A 24,146-nucleotide genomic window follows, 5' to 3' on the forward strand; every position below is an offset into this window, starting at 1 on the left:
GATTGGACTAAGGCAGGTAGGCCAGCTCAGCCTAACCCAGCCTGGTGCTTTCCAGATGTTTTGGACTACAACTCCCATCAGCTCTAGCCAGTGCAGCTATGTGATGTCAGGGCTGACTGGGGCCAACGAGAGCTGAGGTCCAAAATATCTGGAGGCCACCAGATCTTGGGGGATAGGCTGGTCTATCTCCTTTGATTTGTTTGCCTTATTTCCTCCCATGCCTTCTATTGCCTGGCCATGCACTTGGAGTTTTAAAAGTGTTTTCTACCCAAACTAGGACATGTTCCTAATCCACAGCCAGGTGGCTTTGTGGGGTTTAATTCCACAAGCTGGCACGGAGGCAACTGTGAATCTCTGCCCCAGTCAGCCAACTAACTAAGCCAGCAAGAAGGATGTGTGGACTGTTTGCCTCAAGGTAGCATATGGCCTGACTTGCAGGCTCTTCCAAAGTACCTCCCGTTTTGCGAGGAGCAACACAGGAAGCAATGGAATATTTTGGACTGGGCAGTTACTCTGGTGTGGCTGGGGGTGGGAGAAAAAGTGGGCTTCCCTCAGGCATCTGATTCACCGCTGTGGGAAACAGGATGTGGAGCTAGATTGGCCTTTGGTTTGATCCAGCCGGGCTCTCCTAAGGGTCTTAAGATAAGCAGGAGGCTGTTTTCAATAGAAAATAGCTTTTTGTAGCGAGCTGCTGTGATCCCGGGGGAGAGGGGAGGCGATGGATTTTCTGCTGTCTTGCGTATGGCCTCTTAATCCTAAACGTGGTGGGGATCTGCTGCTATATTCAGTTTCCCCCACGTGATCCAACGTGTGTGCATGACTAAAGAATAATGTCCCTTCTGCTAATGCTGCAGTTGTGACGTGCATTGGTGCCCTGGGCACCAATATATGCACCCCAGAGGTGATCTTAGAACTGCTTGCAAAACACTCTAACCTTCTCTCAACGTTTCCCCTCAGAAACCTGCCTCTGGCCATCATCATCTCCCTGCCCATCGTCACCTTGGTTTACGTCTTGACCAACCTGGCTTACTTCACAACGCTGTCTGTGGATCAGATGTTGGTGTCGGAAGCCGTTGCTGTGGTAAAATATGGAGTGACTCACCCAGAAATGGCTGCTCTTTTAGCTAGCTCGCTTCTCTGGCTTTTTGACATTTCCCTGTGTGCAATCTGGACCTCATGCTATCTTGGAGTTCCATCTTTGCCATTCAGCCAACGCTGATCTTTCCCCGCTGCCACCCCCTCTGCGTTGGAGGATGCCATCGTGGCTCACATGACGATGAGCTGGGATAAGTGGAACGTTAGCCGAGGATATGCATCTGTCTGAGAAACCATCACCACTGGCTATAAGAGCAAATCAGAGCCTGTGTGGTCTCGTGATCAGTTTCCAAAGTGACACCTCACAGGGGGAAGTGCTGTGTCAGTATTGACGTGAAATGTCCTCTCCTTTTTCTTTTCTTTTGAGGCCAGCTGTTGTTTTGTCGCTAGTAATTTTAAACACTTAGAGCATGCAGCTGCTACTGATTTATTGCAGCCAGCCTGATGGTGCCCTGGCTAGAGGGTTGGGGAGACCTTGGGTCAAATGGGCGCTGGCCCATAAAGCCCCTGTAGGGGAAGCCTCTGTCTCTCAGCCTTCCCAATCTCACAGGCTGGTTGTTGATGCTAAAATGGAAGGCAGTGTGGAAGAACCACGCCTGTTCTCCTGAGTCCCCTAGAAGGAAGGGGAAAGGGGGAAATGTGACAGGTAACTTGCTCCTTGTTCTTAATGATTGCCAGTGCAACGACCCTGCGAGAGAGATCAATTTTCAGTTGGCAGGAAGAAGAGAATCAACCCCCCTGTGTGCCTCACTGGGCTGAGGGTCTCCTGGGTTCAAGTCGGTCTGTGAATCACATGATCTTGCAAATCCAGTTTGGCCCACCTGGGCACTGTCATCTTCCCACTTCTTCACGTGCTCAGCTGTTGGCATCTCCTGGGCAAACCTCTGACACTCCTCTTCTTTCCTCCTTCCTGTTTGCTCGTAGGATTTTGGGAACTATCACCTGGGCGTCATGGCTTGGATCATCCCCGTCTTTGTTGGCCTGTCGTGCTTTGGCTCAGTCAATGGGTCACTCTTTACTTCATCCAGGTACGTGTCTTGCTCCTCTGGTGGAGTGGGAGAGTCTCCTGTGGTGACTGGAGGGTGGAATTGGAGCTTGGTGCAGGGACCGAATGAAAAGCAGGCAATTCCATAAATACTTTTCCAGGATCTTTCAGGAGAACAACTTGCATCATGTTTTCCATTTTTTTGTTGTGGAATACCTTCCACACTTCTTCTGCATTTATTGGCTGTGCCTTGTATCAGGTCAGACTTGTGCTTCCTCCTTGTCTGTATGAAACGGGTGCAGCTCCAGACAGAATCCTCTGAGGCACAGTAATTTGGCTCCCCACAAGGAGCTCCTTCTAGCTGCACGGCCCTCTTAAAGTAATTTCAGGCAGTGTGAATTAACCACAGTGTTGTTGTTCTTTCCTCTCTCTCTTAGGCTGTTCTTTGTTGGTGCTCGTGAGGGACACCTGCCTTCTGTTCTGTCTATGATCCATCCCAGGCTCCTCACGCCGGTGCCTTCACTCGTCTTCACAGTAAGGATGCCCACAGGAAAACCTCAATCCTTTCCATTTGAGAGGCGGTATAGGCAGTGATGACCCCCAACCTAGATGGCTTTACAAGACGATTACACAAATTCAGAGAGGAGAGGGATATCAATGGCTACATCTTACTTTCTTAAGTGGATTTTTTAGTTAAAAAAAAAAAAAGATAGTTCTTTTGGCGTGGCCATTACAACAAAATGGCTGGTGGTGTCAGGAGGTGGGGGGAGAGGATGCAGGTCCACCTTCAACAGTTCTGCTCATTCAAGTTTCAGTTTGGAGGGGGCGTGTGTTATAATCAAAATATCTTCTACATTCATTAGGCAGAGAGTTAGCTGTCGGCTTTCCTTGCAGCTTGGTAAGCATCCAATTTCTGTTCCCAACGATACATCGCTATGTTTGGCGAGTGAGGACAGCTCTTCTGTCCGCTGCTGGATTGTTGTGATGGTGTTTACTCTTCCAGTGATGTAAAATGATAGGTTTGGCAACCTGCGGGCCTTGACTTACAAACCAGTTCCGCTGCCCTTGGAATAGAGCTCCCTAAACAGCAGCAATGCTGTTTTGTCGGTGGATTTTCGAATTGGTGTGCCTTTCGTTTGCAGTGCCCAAGCAGCAGCACCTGTTGGACATATCCAACTAGCCAAGGCTGCCTCTATCCTTGCTTGCTTCCAGCCCACCTTCTCAGTCGGATTATTACAGCTGCATCACTTGGGTTCCTCAAAGCAGGGGAAGATCTGCCCTGATTTAAAGCTGTGGCACTTTGTACCACCTTTGGGCTAGTGGTCTATAGTCCTGCTTGCCCCATCTGGGGCTGGGGGCAGGACACTCTGAAGTTGGAGAAAGGTTCATCCAAAACGATCAGGAGGGTTAGAGCATCTTCCCCAAAATGTATGGGGCTTGTTCACTCCTGCAGGAATTCTGAGATGACTTTTAAAAGTGGAGTGAGCAAATTCATGGGCAGTGGCTATCTGTCATTATGGCTAAATATGCTGCTTCTTTAGGAACATAGGATGCTTCCTTATACGAACTCAGATTTGGTCAATCTTGCTCTGTTTGGTGGTGGTTGTTGTTGTTGTTGTTGTTGTTGTTATTGTTATTATTACCACTACTGCTACTATTATTTAAATATGTATACCACCCTATACCCGCAGATCTCAGAGGTTCACAGCATAAAATCACAATATAAAAAGACAAAATATGTAATAAAAACAAAAACAAGAGCAACCCAATCATCCCTTCCCTCCCCAACACATTTTAAAAGGGCATCTGATGTCAGTGTCTCTCCAGGATTTCAGGCAGGAGTCTCTCCCAACCCTACCTGAAGATGCCAGAGATTGAACCCAGAACCCTCTGGTTGCAAGGCACATGCTCTGCCACATTGCCTCTCTAGCTGGAGGTTTTGTCACAGAATACCAGCTGCTAGGGAGCAGTAGGAGCAGCAGCAGAAGTCTGTCAGAGAGGGGTGGCTTTGTCCCCACTTGTCAGCTTCCACATAGAGAAGCCACATAGATAAGCCTTTGGTCAGATGGAGCAGGGCTGCTCTTGCATTCTCGTTTCCTCATGGACTGTTCTTTATAGCTTTGGGGGACACAGCAGTGGATGAGGCAGTGTTGGAGCCAGGGGAGGCAACACGGACAGCTGCCTCACTCTCTTTTCTCGAGAGAGGGAGAGAAAGCAGAAGAGAGGTCCCAGCTTTGGCAGAAGGAGGGGCATTCTGCAGCATTCCTGGCTGCCTCTTGCTACTCGAAGAACTCCCTGCGGCACAGGCTGAGAGTGTGCCAGGATCCTCATGCCAGAGCCTGTGGTGACAAGGACAGCAAAGCTGTTCTCACCCAGCTTAAGCCAGCTGCTTCTCTTGAGAACAGCAGCACATTGTCATCAACACCAGTGGATTTGGCCTGGCAGTGGGGAGCGTGGTGTGGACAGCAGTCACGGACACTGGATTGGATCACCCTGCTGAAATGCACTCAGTTTTGACTGGGGGGGTGTGTGCGTCTACATAGAATTTTCAGAGAGGGTGACACTCTGGTCCATCAGAGATGGCTTCCCACTGACCACTCAGGAAGGGTGTGTGGGATTAAGCCATGGATAGGAAACATCTGTAGCTCTGCGGATGTCATTGGATTCATACCCTCCAACATTTCTCTGATGAAAATAGGGGCGTCCCAAATAATAATAATAATACCACCCCTAATAATACCCCACCCATCTGACTGGGTTGCCTCAACCACTCTGGGCAGCTTCCAACACATATAAAATAAAAACATAATAAAACATTAAAAAACCCTTCCCAATACAGGGCTGCCTTCAGATGGGGGTTGGATAACTCCATACCCTCCAACATTTTTCCGATGAAAATCGGAGGAAAATCTTAAGGAAAAGCAGGACATTCTGGGATCAAATCAGAAGCTGGGATGGTTTTTGTAAATCCGGGACTGTCCCTGGGAAATAGGGACACTTGGAGGGACTGTGAACTCCAAGCCTCACCCACCCTAGCAGCCAGCATGCCTCATGGTTGCGGAGGTGTGTGTGTGATGGACTTACAATCTAGCAACATCTGGAGGGGGACCAACTTGCCACTGCTGTGTTGAGCAAATCCTTTGCTTGAGAAATCAGAGTGCAGACCCCTGGCTGAGGTTTGGTAAGTTGTTCCAGAAAGCGGCTTCCATTTATTGGAGAACTGAGAGGGGCGTCGTAGGTTTGTTTGTGTTTTTTAAGTTTTGGGGGAACTGAGAAGGACTAGCCACCTTGCTTGTTTGAGCTTGCGCTCTGAATTTCCTGCTTCTGTCTGCTGCTTCTATGCCTACCTCCACTGCACACGTTTCAAAGGTTTAAAACTTTAAAGCCACTTTTGTTTTCTAGTGGCTTCCGTTCAAATGGCAAAATCACCTGCACTACCACGTCCTCCATTAATTCTCATTTTTGCAAGGGAGGGCAGGCATTAAAAGTCAATGATTGTCATTTGGGTCACTCCTGAATTTTATCGATCTGTTTCCTCTCCTCTCCCCGCTCCCCCCTTCCAAATCTGCAGTGCATCATGACTTTGCTCTACGCCTTCTCCAACGACATATTCTCGGTCATCAACTTCTTCAGCTTCTTCAACTGGCTCTGCGTGGCCCTGGCTATCATCGGCATGTTGTGGTTGAGATACAAGAAGCCAGAGCTGGAGAGGCCTATAAGGGTGAGAGAGGGATGTGGTGGCGGCAGCAGAAGTGGGGGAGTTTTCATGGGGGATAAGGCTGTCAATGGCTGCCAGCCGCGATGGCCGTGCTCTGCCTCCACTGTCAGAGGCAGGTGCTGGGAAGCTCAGCTGGGCAGACTTCTGATGTTGTGCTCAGGTCCCGCGTTCGAGTTTCCCACAGGCATCTGGTTGGTCGCTGTGAGAACAGGATGCTGGACTATACGGGTCATTGGCTTGATCCAGCAGGGCTCTTTCTGTGGGCTCTGTTTATTGATTTACTATAATTTCATCCTGCTTTTCAGTCGGTTATTGTTTCCTAAATTGACTCATATCAATTAAAAAGTGAGAGAAGCTTCAGCCTCAGATTTACAGACTGAAAAAGGCACTCGAGGCAAGTGGGGGAGGAGGGAAAAGGCATAGCTGGGCCATTACTTCAAGGCCAGAACCAAGTAGTGAGCTGCAAGATGGCTTTTACATCCCGCTGAGGACAGGCTGATCTTCCCTTGCTTGTGTTCTTGCTTCAAAGGTCCCTGCAGATTTACCCCAAACTTCTGGGAGGCATTTAAGCACATGCCAGAAATTTTAAGTTTACACAGTTAAAGTGGGGAGAAGCTCTCTTGTCATGCTAGCGTATAATAAATTAGCTTTATTTTTTAAAAGGACTTCTTGGGGGGGTTGTAAAATGTGGGGGGAAGTGTGGGAGCCAGTGTGGTGTGGTAGTTAGAGTGTTTGATTTGGGAGACCAGGGTTCAGATCCTTAATTGCCCATGAAGCTCACTGGATTGGACCTTGGGCCAGTCACTCCCTCTCAGCCTGCCAACCTCACAGGGTTGTTGTGTGTGTGTGGGGGGGGGAGAGAACTATATGTTCTCCAAATGGTCTAGAAAGGTTTTTAATTGAATTAAATAAAACTGAAGCAGTGAGTGGTTAATCCAGTCCAATGGGGTTTTTTTCTTTTAGTATAGAAATTGTCTGACTTCGCTGCTCTTTTGTGTCCCATCCCCCTGGCCCTTTCCCATGTACAGGTGAACCTCATTTTGCCCGTCTTCTTCATCCTGGCCTGCATATTCCTGATTGTCGTCTCTTTCTGGATGACCCCAAAGGAGTGTGGCATTGGCTTTGCCATCATTCTCAGCGGGGTCCCCGTTTACTACTTTGGGGTCTGGTGGAAAAACAAACCAAAGTGGCTCCTCCAGCTCATATGTGAGTCCCTTTCCTGGCTTGCAGGGTGATGGCGGCATTGTGCGGGTTAGGAATGGGTGCGAGAGCAGTAACCTGTACTCTTGATCTCAGCATAATGGTATTAAATCAATTCGTGTGGGGTTTTTTTTAATTCCCTTTCGATAAATTGTTAAAAGTATGGGAGGAAAAATATATTATTTTTTGACCCATGTGTGTGGGATAAATAACGAAAGAATCAGCTGGATGCCTGGTTTCAAAGTGTGGCACTAAACTCATTCTCCAGCAGGAGAGAATCACTAGTAGCAGAGTTTGAACTCACAAAGTCAAGCAGCAATAGGAATGTAAACCATTAAACCTTTTGCATATCCTATTCAGTCAGCTTGCAAAGTGCTCCCCTCCTTCTATTCCTCTTGCAATGAACAGACAACACACTGTTAAGTAAGTTTAAAATGCTTTACTTACAGAATGTTCCAAAGGTTAGATTCATGCATTTATCCAAGCAGCAACAAGAAGAACACTTTTTTCCTGCCTGACTGAGAAGGACCAGTCAGGTTTTGTGGGGGCAGCTGGAATTCTAGGTTCTAGGAACTAGTATTTCTGCTACATTGCCTCTTTGCATCCTCCAACCCTAGCCCTCCACACACACTCAGCCCCACCCCAGTCTTTGTAACCAGGAAGCCTGAACTCTGCAGATAGGTTGCATCATGTCAGCTAAGCAAATTCCCTCATGCTTACACATTTCCAGAGTCTGTGCTTGCTTGGTAGTGCCACGGATGTGCAGAATACTTTCCAACCACATCATTTGCCTGCCAGATATCCCCAGTTCAGTCCCTGGTCTCTCCAGGTTGAGCAGGGAAAACCTCTTCTGTGTGAAATCCCAGAGAGCCCATATTGAGCTGGGTGTGGTCTGCCTTGACAGAGGGCAGCTTTCTCTGTTCCTATAACAGAAAAGCCTAAGATCTGGTTTATTGCACACAACTAAAATGCAACTTTAATCAGCTCCCAGTCACAGTCCTCTTAGCTCTCTCTTCTCTGACTCCCCTGTTGGTCTGTCTGACTTCTTGTTAACTTTCCCATCAGGCTAAGACGAGCCTTTGAAAACTAGGTGGAAATGATTTTGACCACTGGGCTGCTCTCAGGGAAACTGATATTTTCATGCTGGTTCTAAATGTGCTTTGTGGTCTTTTACCTATTGCTTTTAACTAGTTTATCTTCACTATTTTGCATTTTATGAAGTTGGTTTAAAAATGCTGCAAGCCATCTTGAATTCCAAATTGAGAGAAAAGTGGGATATAAGAATATATTAAACAACAGCAATAACTTGAGGGCAGCCAGCTTGTATATGTCCACTCCACAGAGCAAGTGTTGGGGGCCATTTGGTGCTCCTGACCTGCTCTCCTTCTTCTTCAGCCCCAGAAACAAAGTTCTGTTTGAACAGCTGAATCATGAGAAGTCTCACTGGATGGTGTCCATGTAACTAAACACCACCATCTGTCTCTCCGGGGGCTCGAGACGACAACAACAAACAGGCTGACCTAGAAATGCAGACTAGCAGAAGCGCCAAGGGTTTAATGCTGCACTTTCGGGTGGAGAACGACGCAAGAGCTTTTCAGTGGTTGCTCTCTCGGATTCTCTCTCCCTTTACACACACACACTTTCTTCCTCTTCCAAGTATCCGTCTCTGCTCTTAGAGAAGCCAATTTTTAAAGCTGTTAGGTGACAAATCAGCATATTAATTGGGTCCTGCACTGCAGGCCTTCCTTCCTTCCAGAGAATAGTGGGGTGGCCGGGGGGGGGGGGAGGCATATGGAATATTCCAGGGTGGATAGAAGGAATATCTTGCAAGTGACTTAATTCAAAGCTAATGCTCTTACTGCCTTGTGTTGTTTACCACCCTCCCACCCAAGAAAATCTCCTTGTAGCCAGAAAATGTTGGTGCAAGCCAAGTGTCCAGCCCTTTTGCTGGAAGCAGGCAGAAGTTGAATGGGGAACATTTGGAGAGAGGCTTCACACTCTTCAGGGTGCAGCTATGTTTTTCTTTTGTCTCTCTGGATGAATAGGTGCTACAGGTTTTCTGAGGAGGGGGGGGGAAATACTTCCAAGCCCTGTTCAACAGAGGCAAAAGTGGCGTGAGCATACACACCACTCACCATGATCTAATGCTCAAACCACCTTTCACATTTTATTATTACAGTGGTACCTCAGGTTACATACGCTTCAGGTTACAGACTCCGCTAACCCAGAAATAGTACCTCGGGTTAAGAACTTTGCTTCAGGATGAGAACAGAAATCGTGCTCCAGCGGCATGGCAGCAGCGGGAGGCCCCATTAGCTAAAGTGGTGCTTCAGGTTAAGAACAGTTTCAGGTTAAGTACGGACCTCCGGAATGAATTAAGTACTTAACCCGACGTTCCACTGTATTATTATTATTATTATTATTATTATTATTATTATTGATGATTATAATGATAATAATGATGATGATGATGCTGGTCACTTTATCTTGTCCAAGGCAACCCAAAGCCACTTACATCCAAGCAAAGCTATTGTGGTTTTGTCTGCACACCGACACCTAGACTATGCATCAGGCAGGGGACAGGTGCACATTTGAGAGAGCCACACACTCCTGCTGATTCTAAGCAGAACAACAATTTGTTAGAGTGTCCTTAAAACTCCCTTCAGTGTTTACGGTTTCCAAGCATTTCACAATGCAGCTTGGTCATTTTTGTTTTTTGTCCACCCCCACCCCCAACCCTACCTCAAAACAGATTCCACGACAGTCCTGTGCCAGAAGCTGATGGAGGTTGTCCCACAGGAATCTTAAAACTAGAGGAAAGGCATTCGGTCCAAATCAACGCACAATATTATTTTGAAAACCACGAGTACGTCGGACTCTTCGTTCAACAAGAAAGCAAACCTCGAAGCCAGGGGCCTGACAGTGACAAGTCCCTAGACCCCTGCTGCCTGCATGGCCCTCCCCTCCCCTCCTCCCTCCCTCCCTCCCCTCCCCCCCAAGCCAGGCAGCTGACCACCGGCAGGAGGCAAAGAGTCCCAGGTGCAAATTCAATCCAGGAAGAGAAGCTTCTGCTGGGAACCTCAAGAGGCCTCAGTAGACCCACCAACAGGGAAGCCAACAGGATGGCAATGTTTACATGTGCAGCTGTGGGCTGGACTCTTCGGTCTGTCCTTTGCTTGGTCCTCTCTTTCATTAGCGGCCTAAGTTTCTCCACCCTGAGTTCCTTTGCAGAAGGAAAACGAGAGTTGCCAAGAATCACCAGCAGTCCCACAACTGCCCCTCCACATGTCCAGAAAGGACAAAGAATCCAACGCAACCGATTCTCTTGCCGGCGGAGGGTTTTCCTGGGGCGCAAAAAAAAGTCTGTGCCCCTCCCACCCTGAGCTTTACACTCCTTAAAACAGATGGACACGCACACAGGCAAAAACAAGGAAAACTGTGACGCTGAAATTGTGGACTTGCACAGATATCAACTTAATTCCACTCGCAAAAAGACTTGGCTGCCCCAACATGAACTTCTTTTTTTTTAATTTTTATTGTTGTTAATTATTTTTTTTAGGGATCTGCTTTTTATTTTTCTCCCCTTTTTCCCTTTTAAGATTCCCATGTAGTTCCGCTTTGTATTTGACTTGCAATAAACATTTTGTACATGGTCACCCTTGTGACGTTCCTTCCGGGCGGCTCTTAAGTTGATACCTCTTGGGCACCCAAGCTAAAAGCTCCCTCCGGGGCCTCTGAATCCACAATGATGTGGCACAGCGATCTCTGTGGCCAGAATTGAAACGCTGCCAGCTTTGGTGGCTACAGGAGAAATCCAGCTTGCTCTCCATGATCAGCCTTCGCCCAGTACCTTCTGCAGGATCGATCGGCGACTTCTGGCTGCACGGACGGTTATGCCAATCCCTGCCGCTTTTTCTTTCTGCACAGAGAGTCATAGGCTCCAGTGACATCCATTTGCTCTTGGGGCTGGTAGGGGGAAGGGGTGGGAAGGACAGTTCCATGTGATGCCGAACCTGGAAGACTTGGAACAAAAGTTTGCAAACAGCAGAAGCTCTGGGTGGGCAGCAGCGGCCTGTATCAGTTTTGTGTGCCTGGCTCTAGTTCACCCTGTGTGGAGGCTTTTTAACTGGCCAAGCTTGGAGTGTCTGCTGCCATCTCATCCCCTGCCCCCCTGGCAGTGGTCTTATGACTTCACGTCTTAGGGGACCAAGCAGGCAAGGGGGACCTGCTTGTATACAATTCAATGTTAATGTTTTGCTTCCGTTGTTCTGGCAAGCCCTCTTATTTTTATTTAAAGGTTTTCTCCTCTCTCCCTGTGCTAATCGTTGGGAATTAAACTTGACCCCTGGAAGTCCCGCCTTCCAGCCCCACAGAATTTCCAGCATCCGTCAACACAGGAAGTAGTTCATTCACACTAGGGCAGTGTTATGGTCCAGCTGAGAGGCCCGTTTTTGAGGCATAGGAGGAGTGTAGCAAATGTTTTACAACAGGGGTAGCTGCCTTCCAGCTTTGGTTAGACTCCAGCTCTGATCAGCCCCAGGCAGCAAAGCCAATGGAGAGAGATGATGAGTCCAGCATCATTCAGAGGGCACCACACTGGCAACCCTAAAGAAGTTGTGGTGTTTGAGGGTTGGGGTTGTCCTTTTCAAAGGGCCGTTTAACCGCACGGCTACTGAGTGGGGTGCACTGTAGGTAGGCCTTCCACCTCAGGCATGGCAATTGTGTTTTCTGTTGGGCTGCCTGTATCTGAGCTGGCCTCAACCATTTCAAGCCCGTGTTGTGCCTTTCACACTCCAAAACGAACCCTGAGAAATTCATTGTTTGGAGGGGTTACCAGGAATGCTTTGACAGCAACCATAGCCCAGTCCTGTGCCCTCCAGGTGTTGTTGGACCGCAACTCCTGTTGGCAAAGTTTCCTTTCACGAAATTACAGTCTCCTGCATTGATTCATTTGATTAAGAGTCATGAATGTTAACGCCAATTGAAGCAGATATTATCCCTCCCCTCCCCATGCTTTCATAGTGCAAACAGACTTAAGGAGAGCCTAGCTGCTGGATCAGGCCAAAGGGGGCCCACCTAGTCCAGCATCCTGTTCTCACTGTGGCCAACCAGATGCCCCAATGGGAAGCCTGCAAGTGGGACCTGGGTGCAACAGGAGTGCTGCTCTCCCCTCTTGCGATTCCCAGCAACTGGTATTCAGAGGCATATACTGCCTCCAACAGTGGAGGCAGAACATAGCCGCCTCCTCTGCTTACAGTGGCCAACCAGATGCCCACGTGGGGAGCTCACAAGCACGGCATGAGCACAATTGTCCTCCTGCTCGTGATCCCAGCAGTTTGTGCTATCCAAGAGGCATATTAAGCCAGAAGGGGAGCCGTGCAAATGTTTTGCTGAGAATCTGTATTTTCTTAGCTAAACCAGCAGGCAAAAGGGCAGGGGGACCAACAATCAAGTCCTTCCATGGGAAGCCAAAAGGAAGAATGTATTACTTCTCTTGGATGAGACTTGCTTTATGGTTTTGGCCCACCATAAAGAGGAATAAAATGCCTGCCTTTTTATAGTGGCATTTACAATGTCCAAGACACAATGTACCAGTATCAGTGCTGCTAAAGCTGCAGGTTTTGCTGTTGGTTACCCACTTTGTGCAAGGGGACCTTTTAGAGGAGGACCAAGCATTTAGCGTAATTAATGATATGCATGTAATTCTCTAGCCGTCAGTTAACTGTTTTTAATAATGATGTCATCCTAATCCTGGAGAACATGAGTTAAGGGACCCTGTTTTTGCATCACAGAAATCTCCCCTCCCCCCAGGTGTCACCTAATTAAAATACGTATTAATTGGTTGATCAAATTAGTTTGAAGCAATTAATTAAGTTTGCATATGATCAACTTATTGTTTTGAAGATGTGGGGGGCTTGTGGCCCTTCAGCGGTCAGGCCTCCAACTCCCACCAGCAGCTAGCAAGGCCCAGGGGTTCAGGAGTGATGGGAGTCCTAGTCCAGCAATGCTGGAAGGGCCGCAGGTTAGCCTCTTCTGCTTTAAGTGGTACATGTATATGTCAAAACAGGCACCATCTTTGTGGGAGAGTGAAGGGAGCATAGATGCTGCCTCTTGTGGGGCCACTTTCACACCCTACATTTAAAATACCAGGATACCGCTTTAAGCAGCTGTGGTTTCTGCCAAAGAATTCTGGGAGCTGCAGTTTGTTGTGGATGCTGAAAGTTGTTAAGAGACCCCTACCGTCCTCTCCCAGAGCTCTGTGTAAAGAGGGGTCGAGTATTTATCCACTCTGAGAATCAGTGGCAAGCCTACATTTTGGGGGACCTGAAGCTTGACCTGTTATGGGGGCCCCTTCGCAACCAGCAATAAAGTCCTGGTAGCCCCTGTTCTCTTCTTCAGTGGAGTTATTCCATGACAGATCACCACACCGTTTCAACATCTGTGCTCCTGACTCTCAAACTTTGGGATTCTTAAAATATATACAACAAAAAAATAATCAGTTTTGAGTTGTTCGACTCAAACTGAAGCAACATGGACCAACGTTGCTTCTGGGGCCCCTCCGTGATGAGGGGCCTTGAAGCTTAAGCTTCATTTTTTCATGCAATCATGGTCTCCTAACAACTCTCAACACCTTTAACAAACAAGCTTAGAGCTCCCAGAATTCTTTGGGGTCATCTACCTCTTGTGGCCCAAAGTAGAGGTGACCAAGATGTGTGTATTGTCAGAAGTGTTAGGCATATTTGTGTCTTTATCTTTTTTGAGAGTTGGGTTCCGTGGGAAAAGTGCCTAACGAACCCCACTTCCTAGCAGTTAAGAACACCCTACCCTGTCAACACAGAAGTTGGCCTTAACTTCCCTATTGTTCTCTTTTCAGACATGTACCAGAATAATGCAGTTGCTGTTTGCTGTTAACATGTACGCGTTGTTGAAATGTGGCAACTGTTCTTTCCAAATAGGCAAAGTAGTTTTGTAAAAGCAGAATAGGCAGACAATTGAAGGTTGCCTTTGTCGTCTGTTGTGGTGCCAAGAATGGCAGGCAAATAACTGGAGGGCTCAGAATATTACCAAGGGATACATTTCTAAGTCTTCATGACTGCTGTGAATGGTTTTTAGAGCTCTGTGAGTGGCTGTGTACCAAACACGTCGTCTGTCTTCAGAGCTTTGTGCTGCAAAACTGCTTGCATCCCCCCGCCCCCAAACTATGAACTTCAAGGAAGTAAGTTGACACTGAAGTTACTTTTTATGAATAGGGCAAGTCATGTACTGTACAAGATATGAAGGGCCCTGTGGATAATCACCCTTTTCGGAGAACAGGTCACCTTTTTACAGTGTTTATTGTGACTTGTGGCATGTTTATCGTAAGTATATATTGGATGAACGCTGCTAACTACTGGGGCAAGAGCCTAATACAAGCACCTCGTTGAAAAGTTGGTTTTGAGAGCAAGATGTAGTGTAAAACCAAGAATGCAGGGGAGCCAGCTCTGAGATTGTTAAGTTGCAGGCAGACTAGCATGCTTTTGTGGTTTTCTTACTTCTCCTTATGCTTCACTGGAAATTTAGATTTGAAAAAAAATGTGCTAGTTTTAGTCCAGTTCAGTGTTTGCATCTGCCTTTCTCAAACATGCAAGTAGAATCCAAAATATTCCAATTCCTGTTTTTGGCAGCTAAAATCTTTCTTAAGTATTTACTTGAAAGAAGATAAGAGATGCCCAATTTGAAAAATATATGTATTTGTATATATTTTAAAAAGAAGGTAACAGATCAGGATTTCCCCTAGCAGTAATTAAATGCCACTGGGATTCCATTTCTCTTTTAAGTTTCACTGAACCCCTCTCCCCATTTTTTATTGCAGAATACAACAATAATTCCAATGACGCTCATAATGTGCTTTATTTTATTTTGCAAACCACTACAGCTGTTTCTGGACTTGTAATGAAATGTGTTGTTGTTTGTTAACTTTCTTTCTTTAATTATTATTCCTAACAAAAGGTCTTGGGTAAGAGGCTCCCTTTTCTTTCCACACAAGGCATCAAACACATGGCTAACAAACTGTGGAGCCATCCTAATTGTGCAATGTCTCTTTGGGTCCTTAAGTTTTATTAAAAGAATGTACCCAAACACTTTCCTCAAAAGAGCTGAGCTGAAGTTGATGACTAAAGCCACTGGTTGCTTTTAATGATGTTCGAGAGCCAGTGTGGTGTAGTGGTTAAGAGCGGTGGTCACGTAATCTGGGGAACCGGGTTCGCGTCTCCGCTCCTCCACATGCAGCTGCTGGGTGACCTTGGGCCAGTCACACTTCTTTGAAGTCTCTCAGCCCCACTCACCTCACAGAGTGTTTGTTGTGGGGGAGGAAGGGATAGGAGAATGTTAGCCGCTTTGAGACTCCTTAAAGGGAGTGAAAGGCGGGATATCAAATCCAAACTCCTCTTCTTCTTCTTGTGGGTTTTTTGTTTTTGTTTTCATCGAGTAATGCTACCTAAGGCCACCATACATTTAAAGCACAGCGATAGCACAAGCCAGTCGTGGCTTCCCCCAAAGAGCTCTCTCTTTCATGCTTCCTGTGTTAATTTTGCTGTCATCTTAAGTTTTAAGGACTTCTAAAGGGGCACAAATGAATGATTAAAGCTGGGTGACTTTATATCCATTTATTCCCAGTGTGGGTGAAATGCCCTTTGTTGCTACTCGTCTAAAATAGTCTGCCCCCGAATGGTGTAGGTTGAGAGCTGCTTCTGGTTTCAAAAAACAGGAAGACTCCCACTAAAATCACTTGCCAGCGGAATATTAATACACCAGGCTTGTGGGAACGCTTTGTGCATAGCTAGCTGAGTTGTTCTCCGCAAAATGACTCTTATTACATGTCAGTTTCAACTTATATAGAAGTTTGCAGACATGCCAGGTCTTGAAATTGACAAATAAAAGCATTATAGGGGTATCTCGGGTTACATACGCTTCATGTTACAGACTCCGTTAACCCAGCAGGAGGCCCCATTAGCTAAAGTGGTGCTTCAGGTTAAGAACAGTTTCAGGTTAAGAACGGACCTCCGGATCGAATAAAGTACTTAACTCGAGGTACCACTGTATGTGAAGAGGCTGCTGAATGGCTCTTCATTCTGGCTTAGCCTTATTGGAGTCCATATGGCTGCTGGGGCCCAGCCTCTCTGGAACTGAACCAGAGCATGACGACTGCCCTGTTCTGTGAAGCGAGGGTGCACCACGCATGTAGCTTGGAACCCCCCTACGTGCAGATAGAACATTTCTGTCTTGAGCATGAAGCCCCTGTGCGCATGGCGTTTCATAAGTGTGTCCCACTCCAAAGACTCTTCATCTTATATGAGCTTTCCCTGGAGTAGGAGAGCAAGCCCTTCCTCCTCTGTCCTGCAGTTCTGCATGGAAGGAACAGTAGTTTCTCTGCCCCTGCCCCTTCTAATCAATCCTCAACATGGGGAAGTCCAATCCATTGCACGGACCTTGCACAGAGGCTCTCTCAGCCAAGGGGGTTATCTTTATGCCCCCCCCCCAGTATATAATATTGACTCCCTTACAAATCTCTCCCCCTTTCTTTTAACATAGTTATTTTTTTAAAAGTAGGAAAAATGTAAACCTAACTTTAAAAGGTTTTTTTCCCCGTTATTCTTGAAGCAAAGTATTTTTTACTAATTTAATGATTATGCTAGATTTTAAATGGCTTAAATAAGAAATATCTTAAGTGTCTCAATTCAAAAAGTGCCATTTTTATTATGACGTTTGCATTTGTCGGTATAGCTTTGTTCCAATATTTGTGTTGTTTGTTCTCCCTTCTTCTTATTTTATTATCAGTTCTGTAGTAAACTCGGTCAATTCCGCTTTGTAAAAAGATGTATAATCTCTTGGTTGAGTGTGTCCCCCCACCCCTTTTGGGTCTCTTTTTGCTGTTCATAATTAACAAATTCTGTTACCTTTTGAATGTGTTTGATTTTTAAATTGAACGAAGTGCTCTGAATTATAACACTGCTGTTGCTGGTCTTTTGTCTTGGAGCCTCTTTATTTTATATTTTTAAATCCCGATATTTTCACAAAGCAAGTATTGCATTTCTGAGTAAGTTTATTATTTGTATTTATATTCCACGTGACTTTTCCACCAGGGCGGTGGGGAATCAAGCTGACTAGGATAACTACTGATAAAGCAAAGATCATGGAAGGTTTCTCTTCCCTCCACCCATCCCAGAACCTTCCTTGCAAAGTGACTGGCTGCTGCTTTCCTCTCAGTGCTACTGGGTGGTATAAGCTGGGTCATAAGGGCTGATGGAAAGGAACCTTTTTGCATGCACATCCTCCATCTCTATTTATACAAAGCTACTGTGACCCTCTTTCAAAAGGTTACAACTCTTGCCTTTGGGGGCTGCTGATTTGGCTTCCAAACAAGGACATTAAGGTAACTGCAAATCAAAATACTGGATCCTATTACCACAGGCACTTCATACTACAGTGGTACCTCAGGTTACATACACTTCAGGGTACATATGCTTCAGGTTACAGACTCCGCTAACCCAGAAATAGTGCTTCAGGTTAAGAACTTTGCTTCAGGATGAGAACAGAAATCGTGCTCTGGTGGCGCGGCAGCAGCAGGAGGCCCCATTAGCTAAAGTGGTGCTTCAGGTTAAGAACAGTTTCAGGTTAAGCACGGACCTCCAGAACGAATTAAGTACTTAACCTGAGGTACCACTGTAAAAAGCAAAAATAGGTATGTCCCTAAAAATATGACTGATGTTTAAAAACGTGCACCACAGGCACACTTGTCAGAGGCAAGATTGTCCATGCAGTGTGCAAAAGTTTCAGCATCTCCAGGTTAAGGATCTTGCTTGAAATACTGGAGTGCTATCTCCTCCTCATCCCAATCTTTCAGTATAAAATGTGAAAAAATACAATAAAAATAAAATCTTTGATTTGTCAATAAAGAGTAGAGACAAGAGTGAAAGTAAAGATGATGCTGAGCTGCAGGGTCCAAGGGTCTGAACTTTTGTGTAAGGCCACTCCCTACATTCCTATTTAAATCAGCCCTCTGGAACCATGAGGACTGGAAACTTGCATTTATTTTTACGGGGAGCAGCAGCCAGTGGAGGCAATGCTGAACTTGATGGACCAAGGGCATGATGGCGTAAGGCAGCCTCTTATGCGCCACGTAGAGAGGCAAACACAGCAGTTTTCCTGTGTAATCCGAAAGGGCTCCAGACTCTGGAGGCTGCTTCAAGTGTTATTGACTTCCCTGCTGAAAAGCAAGACCATGTTGAAGAAGGAAAAAGATGGTGCCTGAGATTTCCTTTTCATCATGTGAAACCGGCGTGGGGAGGAGTGTTTTCTTCCTGGGGTGGGTGGGGCCTCTCCCTGAATCTAAAGAGAAGATTGTGGGTGAATTTGCTGAGCTGGTAGAATTTGTAGCACGGGTTGTGAGGAAAATGTGTCCTTTCCCATTAGAGTGTGAAGATTTCACTTCAGTGTCACTGTGCCCTTTCTCAAGATTGCAGTGTGTTCCTGGCCAAATACTGGGCATTCCGGTTTTAAACAAGGGGGGGAGAAGTGGGTGCAAGAACAGACGACTCCTCAAACACTGAAGGCTTTCATAATAGCAAGAGAAGTGAACCAGAGCGAACCGTTTGTTCTTTCGCAGGTCAGTGCCACTTAGTTTTCCCTCTGTAATGGTCTCCTTTAATTGCAATTACAAACAGCCCTTGACAGCCCCAGCTACTTGCTGTTTGTTTAAGCCAGAATAGTAATTCTTGCATCAAACCATGATTATTTTTTTGTTGGAGAGTGGCCAGGCAGTTTCAGGTGAACATGGTTTCTGACACATTTCAAAACTGAAATTAATTCTGCCTTGTGCTTACTTGGCAATTTGCAAAATCCTGGATTTGCTCCTTAATCGCTGTTCTGAGACTCCACCTGCCAGTGACAAATTGGGTTCTTGTTCAGATCAGCACACCTTTCTGGCTCCTCGCTGCAAAAGTGAGCAAGCGACTGATTGAATAAGGAAGAAGCGGAGGAGATGCACACCACCTGTTTGAGTGATTTGACTCTCAGGCCTACATGTGGCAGGAACTGGGCCGTGCTTAAAGCTTCTCAAGAGGATTCTGTGCTTGTATCAGAACAGAAAGGCTAGGAGAGCCAGCTTATGCCCTTCTTTTGCACCACTGCCTTGTAGGATAGACAGGCTGTGTCTTAAATATCCAGTAATCACTGCTGCCACCAGCCCTCTTGACATGCCCTCCAGACGGGAGGGAATTTGGGGGCACTGAAAAAAAACAACATCAAGAACTTGAGATAGCAAATCCTGAGCTGCTCAGCCAGATCCCTCTCAGTTTAGTCAGAAATTAGTGCCATTTTCTTAAGGGCTCTTTCACACTTTTGTGTGTATGTGTGTAAATCATAAAATGATGCTTTGGCTCTAAAATAATTTGTTTTAGTGAGGGAAATGCTTTCAGGCAAAATATTTTTGAATGGAAGCAGCTATTATTACTCATAATAGGGTATATTTGGCCAAACCTTTCTGACATGTCTTAGCAAAGCTGTTAAGAGAGTTGTGCCTGTACACTTCCAAATAGCTTAATTATATGTTAAATCTAATAGCACCTTGCCCACGGTCTTCTTTTACAAAAAACAGGTCCATGAGCATCAGGCACGTGGCACGTGCTGCCAATGGAAGATGCAGAAGGCTTTCAGTGAGGTGGAGTCCTCGCTGTTTGGGGATGTGAGGAGTGATGAAGAGGAACACAGATTGGCCTGTAGCGTTCCTGGCTTGGAACAGCTGACTGCCAGTATAAAAGACGCCAGCTGACCGATGGCCCTGCAGCTCCTGCAATTCAGGCCCAGTCCTACCATTAGGCAGAATGGAGCAGCCAGCACCGACAGCTGATTTTGAGTGCTTTACTGTTGTTATTTCTGTTAGGATTACTTGTAGCTGGTAGTCATGTCAGCTCTGCTTTTCTAGACAGACAGATCTGCAAAGGCTCGGATAATGCCAGGCAACACCTCTCCTAAGTACATAATGACAGCCTGCTGGATTCGGCCAAAAAGGACCCGACTAGTCCAGCATCCTGTTCTCACAGTGGCCAAGATGCTTATGAGAAGCCCTTAAGCTGCATCCAAGCACAATTTTTTCCTTATGCCACATATATGTTGCAAACTTCGATCCTGTCACCCTCCCTTTTTTTCTAACCTAAAATGTCCCCAACATTGCAGCCTTTCTTCATAGGGGACTCACCATCTCCAGTTCTACAATATCCTTTTTCAGTTGAGGCGACCAGAACCGTACGCAGGGTTCCAAATGTGGTCGCACCATAGAATTGCATGATGGCATTCTATGATATTGGAAGTCATGTTTTCAGTTCCTTTCCTGTTGATCCCTAGTATGGAGTGTGCCTTTTTCACAGCTGCCACACACACTGGGCCGATGTCTTTCTTCAATTATCAACTAGGACCCCGAGGTCTCGTTCCATCAGTTCAAATCCCAGGAGCATATATGTGAAATGATGGGGCTTGGGTTGTCTCAACATGCATCACTTTGCACTTACAGCAGAGGAATGGGAAAGTGGCTGTGCAGAGATGGAGGGAGAAAGGGGGCGGGGGGTGGGGGCGGGAGGCTAATGCAATCACACTGCCAGGAGAGGAGGAAGCATGAATGGACACAGGTTTGAACAGGTGCTCTTTGTTTCTCTGCCATCCCAGCCCACGCTTTGCTTACCGAAACAATCAACTCTGCCCTTTTGTTTCAAGCCCCAGGTGCTGGCAAATGGATGAGACGGAGAGATGTTTGGGTGGCTGGCTGTGGGAAGGGAGTGGTGCCCACTTAGCGGCTGCGTACGTGACCCAGTTTGCCTATTACTGAAATGCCCGCAGGGAGGGGAGGACAAGGCGAGGTAGCGTGGAGAGCGGAAGTAAAGTATTTCCAAAGAAACTGCCAAAAAAGGAGATGTGCTGTGCTTGGAATGCCTGGACCTGCCGCACACTTTAAAAGACGCTGAATGCCAATTCCCCCTCCCAGCTGGGTGAAGCTGGGGGTCTGCCTTGTCTTCGATCACCTTTCTCTAACAACTCCTGTGGGGTCAGCGCAGCTACTTTTAAAAAATGTTTCTCTTAGAAGTCTCCAAAGTGGTCACTGTACCTGCATATATGGTGATCTGAGGAGCAACTTGAAGGAGTGATTTCAAGTTGGGGGCAGTGGGGCTCTGGCCTATGGTGTCCCTTGGCGTTCAATCTTCTCCCCCATGCTATTTAATGCAAAACCACTGGGGAGGTAATTCTTCATTTTGGGATTCAAACTCACCAATGCCCTGATGACAGCACTTTCAGAGTTAGATAGGATTTCTTGTTTATGGCCTATAGAGCACCTGGGTTATAAGATGTTGTAAAATGTAGGCGCACAGGAACCATGCATAAAAAACTATTCAGTGATGTGTTTTATCTTTCTAAAGGTTAAATGCCATTAATGTATGAGACATAATTAAATCAAAATATACATGCTGGGTCTCTGATTCTTCTATTACCTCTGAACATGAGCGCTCCTGCTCCTGTTTTAATTTTGAACTTTCAATTGTCATAACCTGCCCTAGGACCTGACGGTAAGGTAATAAATTTTATCATAATAGTAATAATCCAGCCAGCCACGACCCCTTCCAGGAAGCTATGAGCTGAGAGTTGCTTGAACAGGCAAGTTCCCTCTCCTTGTCCTGTTTTTCTTTTCATTGGAGGCTGTGCGCATGTTCCTGTTCACTCTGTGTCCAATGTGCTCCAATTGCTGTTTGCGAAGCAGTGTGTACACTACATTGACCACTATCCATGGACTCGGCCACACTTGTTTGTCCTGTGCCTGGAAAGCATGACTCCGAGAGGTTTTCCCCTTGCCCCAAGGGAAAACCCTCTCTTTAGTGATACATTAGGAAATTAGGCAAAACCAGAATTGCCTTTTACTCCAATTGAGTGCTAAAGAGCAGTTTTCCCTGGCGGAAAGCAGCAAGATAAAAGGAAGTGTGGACAAGATCCATATCTATCCTGTTGTTTCTTCTGAATTACTGCACTCTGATTTGTTCCCCCCCAAAACCAGCTTCAATCTGAACTGAGAAAAAGAACCGCCTAGCTGTGTGCACAGCCAGATGCTTGACATTCTATGGCTCCTGGTGGCCACTGAGCACACTTGCGCCTTCCTGGAGGTCCCACGGTGCCAGCAGAGCAGGACATGGCTCAGAAGTCTCAGTAGAATGAGCAGGGTTTGCTGACCATGTTTTCAGGTAACACAGAGAACCATCTAAAAAAGCAAGCACACCCACCCACACCCATGTAAGTACAGAGCTTAAAACTACTAAGTGCAGCCAAGGGTAAGAGTCAACTCCTTTGGGTTTTTTTCATTTAAATGTTTTGTGCTTTTGCATACCTCAGAGTTCACCTGAGCACATTGGTAACTCCCAGTTGTTTCACAGCAGTTCCATTTGGGCTCCAGTCTTGTTGTCCCTCAACCATATGACTTTGGTATTAGCAGGAATAATGTGGGAGATGGCTGGTAGGCAGCTAGCCTTGGGGCCCACCTTAGAAAGCCTTTCAGACCCCAAACGACTCTTTGATTCTGTGTCCCTTTGCATGCCCAGTTCAAACTCTGTTTACTCACCTGGATCTCCCCACGTAAAGATGATTGTCTGAGTTTAGAGATAAGATTACATTTTATTTTTCAAAACCCAGCAACCTGTTGTTGGACAAGGGCTCAGGCAAGCTTTGAGGTCACCACTGTTTGTCGCCCAGGTCCCGGGAGCGTGTTTCGCTTGGCCTGCCTGCATATTGTGCTCCCTGCAGATCAGTTAATTGCATCCGCTGTCATCACAAACGGCCCCTTTCTCTGGGAGCCAAGGAAAACACAAATGTTGGAGATAAAAGGGACTGTGTGCATGTTATCAAAACCCCATCCATCAAAAAAGCGCATCTAGATAACAAGGCAAGGCAGAACGAGGATCTTGGGGCATTTCCTCCTCCTCCTCAATTATTAGCCTTGGTTGTTTATGCTGCATTTCCTACCCCCTGCAGCTGTTATATTGAACAGGCATCACAAATATTTAGGGAGTCTTTTATTTTCCTGAGTCTTGTGACTCCAGATGTTTCTGTAACCCCCCTGGAGATGCCGTCCTGTCTGCTTCCTCCTGCTTCGCAAAGCCACGTCCCCCTTCTGCACAGTATTCTTGTTCCCAGGAAAATGCCCTTTTAGCTGCCTAGGCTCGGGCGAGGGTGCATCCAGTCCCTCCTCTTTGCAGCTCTCTGTTTTTTAAAAATAATGTATTATCTAAGTGAACTAGGGGGGGTCAGTCTGGATGACCCCCTGGGTCCCTTCAGATTTTTATTATCCTGATTCTGTGGGGCTGGAATGTATCAGAGAGAGCCTGGTCAGACCAGTCCTTTTGTCAAGGCAATGGCTTCAGCTGCACAGTTAAGTGCTCATCAGCGTCTCAAAGGATGAGCTAAGCCACAGGTTTTCAACCTTTTTGAGTCCACAGCTCCCTTAACCAACTGCATTCTTTCTGTGGCACCCCTGTGGGGTTCAGGAGCCCATTTTACCACCCCTTGCCTGCAGAGCTGGCAGTCTCTCGCCCTTTTTTGAACACCCTTGTGGAGTGTTCCCTCAGCTTCCTTCCCTCTCCCCTCTCCTTGGGAGTCCTCTGGGCAGCTACAGCTGCCACCCCTGGTCTCTGAACTGCCCCCCCCCAAGAGAGGTGTCTCCCAGAGACAGCATTCACCTGTGGAATTTATAGCCAGGGCTGCTGCAATAGACAGCTGTGCAAGCCTTTCAGAGGCAGAGATGCGAGAGGGCATTAGAGGAGGAAGGGAAGGAAAGAGGGACAGAGGCCAGTGCTGCCCCTGACCAACATTCAAGGCATCCCACGGTGCCACGGCACACTAGTTGAAAACCACTGAGCTAAGCAATGGTGCTCTCCAGGAAGAGGGGTAGACATTTTCCTCACTCCCCTCACCTGACTGGAGGCTGCATGATCCCATGTGGAAGAATAATAGCCAGAGTTGTGGTGTGTGTGGACACAGAGACATATACCTTGCTCTGTGCTGGTCTTTGGGGCTCCTCTGGAAACTTAAAGGGGAAATGAGATCTATGGGGGTGCTAGTGCTATGGTAAAGGTAAAGGTA

At 46.7% G+C, this 24,146-nt stretch overlaps 1 protein-coding gene across 1 annotated transcript in view; it reads left to right on the top strand.

Moving 5' to 3' along the window:
- Positions 1–10,654, top strand: part of SLC7A5 (solute carrier family 7 member 5) — a 46,239-nt gene extending 35,585 nt beyond the window's left edge. The window contains exons 5-10 of the mRNA XM_028739942.2: positions 958–1,081; positions 2,020–2,123; positions 2,518–2,614; positions 5,652–5,801; positions 6,827–7,004; positions 9,751–10,654. Of these exons, the coding sequence (XP_028595775.1) occupies positions 958–1,081; positions 2,020–2,123; positions 2,518–2,614; positions 5,652–5,801; positions 6,827–7,004; positions 9,751–9,806 (709 nt within the window). The 3' untranslated portion in view covers positions 9,807–10,654. The remainder of the gene's footprint in view (positions 1–957; positions 1,082–2,019; positions 2,124–2,517; positions 2,615–5,651; positions 5,802–6,826; positions 7,005–9,750) is intronic.
- Positions 10,655–24,146: the final 13,492 nt, after the last annotated feature.

The sequence above is a fragment of the Podarcis muralis genome, chromosome 7, assembly GCF_964188315.1.
Source record: "Podarcis muralis chromosome 7, rPodMur119.hap1.1, whole genome shotgun sequence".
Taxonomy (NCBI): Eukaryota; Metazoa; Chordata; class Lepidosauria; order Squamata; family Lacertidae; genus Podarcis; species Podarcis muralis.